Raw genomic sequence first — 8,870 nt, forward strand, 5'->3', positions numbered from 1 at the left:
AAGTGCTGTGACAGACACCGGAATGCATCTTTGGTCGGCATCTCCTCTCCTCTCCTCACTTGTGATGGAAAATGTCACCACAGAATGAGATGAAGTGCTGCAAAACATTTGATTCCTGAGCTAGCCGTCTGTCCGCATCAGGTAACATTTAGGACATAAAAGCCTCAAAAAGCCCTCCAACTCTTACTGCTAATTGATTTTCTTGTTTGCCAGGTGTTCAACACAACTTTGAAACTTTATGAACTGCTCATGGCTAAGGTAGGTGTGTCTTTGTTTTGAATTGCGATAGACAAAACAACGTGGCATAATTGTCGATATATTTCAAAAATTAATATTTGTAGCTCCTGTAATTTTCACACCAGAGAGTTGCCTACTTAATTGCATATTTAGTGTGACCACCTAACTACGCTTAATTAAACGGCTTTTTTAAAATTGAAATTTCTTTTCTTTGCACTGAATACATTTCATTAGTTACACCTGTGAAATGTAATTCAAAACAATAGCTGTGTCAAAAGTCTTTCATGAGACCAATTAAAAATCTTAAAGTTTTCCAGTAAAAGTGCGTCATGAGAACCATCTCAAATAAGTGTCTCCCTTTATTCACGAGATCCGCCTAATGGTGCGACTAGCCTCTGTAACATGAGAAAACAGTCTCTTGTCCTTATTCTCTTTTAACAGTGGAGCTGTGTGACTTTCAGAACATGTTTGCATTTCTCAAGGACATGTTGAAATTTTCATAAACATTCACGTACTTTACTTCATCCATCCATCCATCCATCCAACCGAATGCACATGTGTGGTACCAACATGCCACTCACAACACTCCAAAAAAGAAATTGAAGTTGAACAATTGCACTCGATACTGCGCAGATGAGCTGGAGCACTGGTACACAATGCGTTGCCAAGGGAGACCACAGGAAGCCCAAACCTGGAGAGCTGTTGTACCACAAAGGAGACATACTCACTATTGTTGCCATGACTACGGTAAAAAGCGTTTCATTCAACTTCTTTTCAAATTACCTCAGAATGCAATGATTAAAGATAAAGATGTCCTTTTATGTGACGATTTCTTGCCGATTGTATCTTGAGGGCCACAAATGGAGCCAGTGATCATCTTCAAAGCTTTATAGTCAAACCTAGAAACTGAATTCCACCGGATGATATTTTCTAGAGCAAGAGATGCTACAAAGCCAAACACAACTCCACCGGAGACGAGGGCATCATAAATGGCGGCGACGTGCGGGAACGAGAAGCTCTCCGTGTGGATGCGAGCTTCAGCCTCATGACGTACGTGAGCTCTTCCTCAGAATTGAGCCGCTGTTTTCGCGGGAGTCGCCGCTGCCGTCGCGGGATCACGTCACCGGCATGTAACTGAGTGACGCTGATCTCGTGACGCAATTATTTCTCACAGGGCAACTCTTGCGAGTGCACAAACGCCCTCGTTGGAATCTTAATCGATACTTCCTCTATTGTTGAATGCTAAAAGTTGAAGTCATAAATGACCTTTTATAGTTGACCTCGATTGAGTGGTCAAATTAAAATGGAGGAGCTTTTTCCGGCAACTAGGATGAATGATTTGACTCGTTTGACATTTCGTGAAGACTCCATTCTGTTCTGAAGTACATGTCCGTGTTTGCACAAAATGTAATTTTCTGTCTGCCTGACCTCAAGCAGATGGTTTCATGGCAAGATCTCGGGCTCAGAGGCGGTCGGCAAGCTGCAACCGGCTCAGGACGGCCTGTTCCTGGTGCGAGAGTCCATCCGACACCCCGGTGACTTCGTGCTGTGCGTCAGCGTCGGTGGGGAAGTCATCCACTACCGAGTGATGCATCGGGACAACAAACTGACCGTTGACAACAAGCAGCATTTCGACAACCTCATTGACTTGATAGAGGTGCAGTAGTTGTTTTTTAATTGGATGTTCTTTTAATATATGCAATTTTTTTTTTTATTCTGCTGTACCAGAACTTATCCCTCAATCTTCAATTTGCCTCAAAAGAAAACAGTTTTAAAATCCAATCAAAAACTTATTTCAATATAATTTTTTTTCCTCCTAACAAAGAAAATGTATTAAAAAAAATGCTCGAAGCAGAATTTTATGGAAGCAAGACAGAAGCTGTTCTCACATCACGGCATTGCCATTTAATTCCTGATAAATAAGTAGTGGCGCCTGTTTCTTGTTTTTATAGGTTACAATTTGAATATGTCCAAAATTGTCTATCATGATATACTGACGAGTTAACTGGGAACCATCACTGACGTTATTTGCAGCATCAAATTAACATGCCCATATTAGCCGACGTGACTTACTTCTAAGCCCTAAATGAGGAACACAAAAGAGCGCAGCCAAAAGAGGAATAACGCAATGTGATTTTCATGTGTCGCACATGAATGTCAGTCACCCTTTCATAGTGTTTTGTTTCCCTTTTTGCAGTTCTACTCACAAAACAAGGGTGCACTTGCTCAAACGCTACTGAAGCCTAAACCAAAACAGGGAGTGAAGTCGGCTGAGATGGAGCTGACAAAAGGTAGTAATCATTACGTGAAAAAAATTATTTCCAAGTACTCATTGATCTTACGAGTGTCTCCGTTTGTATAGCTGGATGGCTGCTGGACATCAGCGCACTCAAACTGGGTCACACCATCGGCGAGGGCGAGTTTGGTGGTGAGTTTTTTTGTATATTTTAGTTGGAAGGCATTTGTCATTTACACTGCTACATTTTTCATTCGTAACATTTCAACTTTGGCGACTGATTTCAACCCAGCAAGTTTCCAATTTGCTGAATACGTTGTATGTCCGACTTGTGTTCTTCAGCTGTGTTCGAAGGCGATTATTTGGGCCAGCGGGTGGCGATAAAGACCATTAAGTGTGATGTCACAGCTCAAGCCTTCCTGCAGGAGACCACAGTGATGACGTGAGTCGGGAGACACCCATTTCTATTTCAGTCAGACATTTACAGCTCAATACAAAATTCACAGCAGCGCATCCACAACCACGTGGAACCTTTCCCGCTGATTTTCGAAACGCGGCTGTGTTTGATTGTCTCCTTTCCAAGGAAGCTCCAACATAAAAACGTGGTGCGCTTGCAGGGCGTCATCCTGCACAAAGGTCTTCTCATTGTCACAGAGCTCATGACGAAGGTAGATCACATACTAGCGTGTACAACAACGGCTCAGAGGAAACTGTGATCATTAAGTTACATGCTACAGTCGTTTCTGTCCAGTTTTATTTCCAGGCTTTTAAAAATCTGACTCAAGGAAAAGACTATATACAGTACAGCATTGAGTTGGACATTGCACTAAAGTTTACCAACAAATCTTATTTGTTTTATGTCCATTACTCATGTTATGAATCATAATAAAGATGTTGAGCATTCTACATCTATGGTTGTTTTAACAGACAACCGCCGATTATAATTATCTGACATATTTGGATTTGTGTTGCAGGGAAATCTGGCAAACTTTCTCAGGACAAGAGGACGTTCACTTGTTAGCTCCGTGCAACTTCTTCGCTTTGCACTGTAAGGTATATCGGAGTGAGTGTGTGTGTGTGTGTGTGTGTATTCACAGACGCACTATGCTAATCAGAATCTGCTGTTTGTGTGCATCTCCAGTGACGTGTGTGAAGGAATGGCGTACCTAGAATCCAAGAAGCTGGTCCACAGAGACCTGGCGGCTCGCAACATCCTGGTCTCTGACGATGCCGTGGCCAAGGTCAGCGACTTTGGGCTGACTCGGGCGTCCTCGAGGGTGTCGGATCGCCAACGTGCCAAACTGCCTGTCCGCTGGAGTGCCCCTGAAGCGCTGACGAAAGAGGTTGCTGATTTGTACATGCTGAGTCAAACTAGTCAAGAGATTCAATACAAACCACATATTAGCAGTTTATTTTTAGCTGCACTCTGCAGGATTTTGAGTTTCTAATCACTACTGCCACCTGCGGACGGAACACGGAACTGCAACCTCACAAGCACACGACGCACATTCGAAATGACAATTTCATCACTTCTTACCTTTGAAGTGGAAATTAAGATGCTTGTGTGTCGCTTTTCAAGACCAAATCCAATCTCAGTCCTGTGCACAGCTCTAATTTCTGGTCGCGACTCTTTGAGACAAAGACAAGAACGTGGATGACGTCACATAGGCAGAGAGTGCGGGAAATTTAAATCTGATTCCAGTCTGCAAATTATTTTCCAAAAGCTCGCAAGAAGACCCGTTGTGATCATCTTAAGTGTTAATCAGCTATTTATAAAACATGTGAGTCATAAATGGTCACATGAAAAGGATATTGTAAAGATTTTTTGGGGAACTTATCTGATTAACATCTCATTTGAATCTGTTGCTTTTCTAATACATGTTTGGAATAGTTTATTAATACTCATATTGTTACATCAAAACCGCTCTGACAATGTAAATTAAAACTGAGCATTATCATCTTTATGAAGACGGAATTATTTGTAAATGTTTTAATATTGAATACGCCGATCCGGTATTCTTGTTAATATGCAACGTTGAATTTCCGCTTTTCCTTTATTTTCCCTACTATGCAGAAATATTCCACAAAGTCGGATGTTTGGAGTTACGGTATTCTTCTCTGGGAAATCTTCTCCTACGGTCGACAACCATACCCAAAGATGGTACGAAGCCTCATTGGAATAAAAGCAACCCGCCACAAATATTAGCTGAACAGAATTTTTTTTCTCAACACTGCACATACTATAATGTACTTTATGTCAATCCTTCCCAAGTTGGGTTTCTGCTGAGCTGGTGCTTAGCCCAGCAAGCGCCCTGGACTGGTCACCAGTCGATTGCCCGACGCATAGACAAACAAGCATTGTTCATGTATTATATAGCATTTACAACAGAAATACCGTGCTGCACATTGAAGTGATTTCTCAAAGTGGCTGACGACTCATTGCTCTCTGCCGCAGTCTTTGAAGGAGGTGACAGAGCGAGTGGAGGCCGGCTATCGCATGGAGCCACCAGCAGACTGTCTCCCGGCTCTTTATGCCCTCATGAGCGTTTGCTGGGCCAAGGAGCCTCACAGAAGGCCCGCGTTCCACAAAATAAGGGAGAGACTCGAACAAGAGATGGCGCAAGGCGGCGTGGCTGATGGCTGAGGCGTGGGTCCGGATGCGGAGGTGTTTAAATTGCGTCTATTGGACAGTTTTGTTTTTCTTTTCCACGTAAGACTTCATTATGAACAAAACAATCATGCTAACACACACTGGGCAGTTCTTTAAATCTTTCTTGAACATTTTTGGTTACTAGATTACCTAAATTGACTGTCATTAATAACTGCTTTCTTTGGATTTTGAGATTAAGATTATTTTGGGAAACGTCCATCCATTTTCCATAGCGTTTGTCTTTATTAGGTTGAGCTGGCTTCCATATTTAATGGCATCCCTGGTTTAGATAAATTCACCCCAACGCTCCCGCCCCAAAATAATATACAACTAAAATAAGAAAAGAGAGGAAAATTTAACAACTGCATTTAAAATTCGGCGAGGGAAAAGTCCGTCATTAACTCATTCACTATCAGCCAAGGAAATAAAATGGATCTTTGACGTCTTTAGCCGTCAATGGCAGTAAATGAGTTGAGAGAGAATTTCTTCATATCAAATCATGTGCGCCGCCATTATTATATTTTTTATATTATACATTATTTTATTATTATATGAATTATTTCGCCAACAAAACTCCACTCACACAAACATCTTCTCTAATTGTTTCACAAGACAGCAAAATACAGAATGAGTGATCTTGGACTTTTCCTCTTTGCACAATCTCTCTCAACCATCCAGCGACCTGGGCCCCCTTCTCTGCGCTTTTCAATGGGGTTGAGGTCTGGGGACTGAATTAGCCATGGGATGATCTTAATTCTGTGTCTGGCCAACCATTTTTGCAGTTTTCACTATGACAGTGTGCTTCTGCAATAAAAATGTCTTTTGATCAGTTATCAAGATCAGTCTTGATAACCTTGCACACTGTCGCTCTCGTTTTGTGTCTTTTGGATTTAACGTCGTTTAAATGCCTATCCCCCCCCCCCCCCCCCCCATTTAATGAAATGTTATTTTGTTTCTGGCCAACCAGCAATTTGACTTGAGGAGTCAACAGAAAATGAAGTCCCCGTTTTGCTGGATTGTTGTCTCAGTGGATGAGCGCGTTGAGATGATTGAAGTCGGCGTAAGCTCGGTATTTGTCTCTGTCCCACGAGACGCGAAACCAAATTGAGGCTTCATCCTCATCGCCCAATGAACGAGCGGGTGTCCTAGAGCATTGCTTCAATCTGCTCCGTGTTTTTTTTTTTTCTCCTCAAGACCCATAATGGGATGAGCTGCAATTTTCCACACGAGGATTTACTGCAATGTAAAAAATGATGATCATCATAATAATAATAATAATAATAATGGAAGATTTGGTGGGGTTTCGTGAAGGATTTACTTTTGCTTGCTGTGTACTGGGCTGTGTTTTTGTGTCACAGGACATACTGGTGCTTTTATCCCAATGGCCATATGTTAATGGCGCATCTAATACCTTCCTAAAGTGAGCTTTCTGTTCGACAACAAGCTGTCTAATGACCAGTAAGTGACCACGAGCAATGGAACTTTTTCACTAGGACGTACTGAATATCCTTTCACAGTTTACCGCTAAACTTTATCAATCACTTACTGTACTTTTTAAAAAATGAATACAGTTGTCATTTTTTAGTTTTCAACTCAATAAATCCTTATTCATTATTTATCATGGGGCATGCTGTTTTTTTTAATTTTTTTTTTTTACATTTCACACTTTCAAATCCACATAAGCACTTATTTTAGTCATTTATTCTCCAGCGACATGGCTAGAAGTGTCCTTTAACTTGCGTTCATGGAGTAATTTAGATCATTAGAGTGGAACAGTTGCATAGATTACCTTTCAACTAACACAATCCCGCTAAGAACTGGATGTTTAGCCCACAACGCCTTTCGGTGCTAGTAATTAGGCCGCGCTCACATTTAAGATGCCTGACTTCTGTGCTACTGGCTCAATTTATTGGGGATTGGTTTAATATCTATTCAAAAGTGATTGATAGAAACGCTGCAATTAGTATCACAATAGGGAGCTCACATAAAATAGCAAAAGTTAATAAAGTATAAAGTCATTTTGAGAAGAAGAAAAAAAAATCTGCGTAAATAATTGAATGGGCCACTTTGTACTGGAAAAGTTTGAGTGGGCGTTTTAGCGGCAAGTTTCTGCTTTTCTTTGTTGTTTAGTAGTTAAGAGCACCAATGAATCACATGACAATCACCTTCGCTACCTCACTCTTCCCTCGTCCCCCCCACAGTCTGTCTGTGCACCACTCGGGCTAAGCTGACACTGCGCATTTACACGTTAGCTGCTTTTACCTTTAATAGGATCAGGGCGACTTACGTTGTCATTTGATAAAACCAAGCAGCTTGAAAACTACACTGCTGCCCCCTTAACCAATTTCTGCACAGGATAACAGGCAAACAGTAGATGGACAAAGATTCGGAAGCGGAAAATTGGAACGGGATCATCGCCACAATCTTGTTATGACTGAGGGAGTTTAACTTTAACATTTTCCTTATTTATGAATGAAAACACATTTTCTCTATCGTCTGATAAAGTTTTTGTGAAGTACCCTGCTTGTGAGATACACAGTATTGCTGGACCTATTTATTTATTTATTTATTCATTGTCTCAAGTTTCAAGTAAAAATTTAAGTTCTAGATGGTGGCATGGAACTTCGAAGAAGAATTCTTAGTGTAAAACTAAACCTAAAACCAAATCGAATTAACGTATGCTTTGTGCATGATGTGTATCTGCATTATTCAGCCCTCCTGGTGGCCGTGGTACACATGGCCGAAGAGCAATTAAAACATGAAATATGGATGCACTATATCTTTTAAGCAATGCATGTGCATACACACAAAAAGTGCAGCAACACATGTAGACAGAAATGAAAAAAAAAAGTGAAATTTAAAAATGTAATTTTTATATCAGCCTTAACTAGTTTTCTATCTAAAGAAAGACCTACAGTAGACTACGGGCTGTATTATGCTCAACAGGACAGTGGCGTGGTAACAGGAATTCAGAAAATTCATAGCAAAATTAATTTTTCCCATTAAAAAAAAAAAATACCACGAGTCAATTAAGAAAATTTACTATGTGAATGAATCTATTGTGCCTTTGGCATAGGAAACGAATACGCAGGAAGATGCATTTAAGTCTCTTGTTGGCGGAACAACATAAAGACAATTACAATCACTTGTGTCACTTGGCACCGTCTGCAGTTTTTAGTGTAACATTTGTCCGCCCTAGTAAACACTGAGACGCTCTCTATAGTAAACGTTCTCTCTTTAACTTTATCTTTAGATTTGTTTGAGGTCACAGGAAATCTCTTTAGTGTCTTTAGAGTCATGGCTGATTTCTAGGACACTAAGCTGGCATCAGCTTCTTCAACTTGGTGTCCTCCCCTTGTTTCAAGCAGCCACTTTTGGACTTGTCTGCAAAGCGTGCACGCATGTGCGCACGCGCACTCGGTCAGGCTGTTTTTAGACACCACATTGTCGTCTATGGACCTCATAAAAATGCATTTACTTTCAGTATATGAATAAATATTCTACTTTCTAATCGGTAAAGCGCTTCACTTACCTAATTTTCATGCTGGCAGTATGAGTTCGATTTTCCCTCAGTGACGATGTGACTGAGTGTTTGTCCGCAAAACGTGCCATGTGGTTGACTGGCAGCAATGGAGTGTGTGTGCTCTTCGGCATCTTGAACGGAATAAGAAAAGATAAATGATGAATGGAGAATATCTTGTATGTGTAATATTTTGTGACATCTGTTAATATGTCCATTTGTTGACA

At 40.9% G+C, this 8,870-nt stretch overlaps 1 protein-coding gene across 2 annotated transcripts; it reads left to right on the top strand.

Annotated features, from left to right (window-relative positions):
- The first annotated feature begins 2 nt into the window (after positions 1–2).
- Positions 3–6,612, top strand: matk (megakaryocyte-associated tyrosine kinase). Of its 2 annotated transcripts, XM_088312318.1 has the most exons (14): positions 3–141; positions 214–258; positions 871–984; positions 1,172–1,287; positions 1,675–1,894; positions 2,435–2,528; positions 2,600–2,665; positions 2,816–2,915; positions 3,057–3,141; positions 3,448–3,521; positions 3,615–3,816; positions 4,548–4,634; positions 4,929–5,138; positions 6,091–6,612. In XM_088312318.1, the coding sequence occupies exons 2-13, from the start codon at positions 250–252 to the stop codon at positions 5,115–5,117; spliced, it is 1,356 nt and encodes a 451-aa protein (XP_088168444.1). In that variant the 5' UTR covers positions 3–141; positions 214–249; the 3' UTR covers positions 5,118–5,138; positions 6,091–6,612. The 2 variants fall into 2 exon arrangements, with proteins under 2 accessions (XP_088168444.1, XP_088168443.1); XM_088312317.1 differs by having other exon boundaries at positions 4,929–6,612.
- The last annotated feature ends 2,258 nt before the right edge of the window (positions 6,613–8,870 follow it).

The sequence above is a fragment of the Idiotropiscis lumnitzeri genome, chromosome 13 (assembly GCF_059441095.1).
Source record: "Idiotropiscis lumnitzeri isolate Australia: NSW breed Sydney's pygmy pipehorse chromosome 13, RoL_Ilum_1.0, whole genome shotgun sequence".
NCBI lineage: Eukaryota > Metazoa > Chordata > Actinopteri > Syngnathiformes > Syngnathidae > Idiotropiscis > Idiotropiscis lumnitzeri.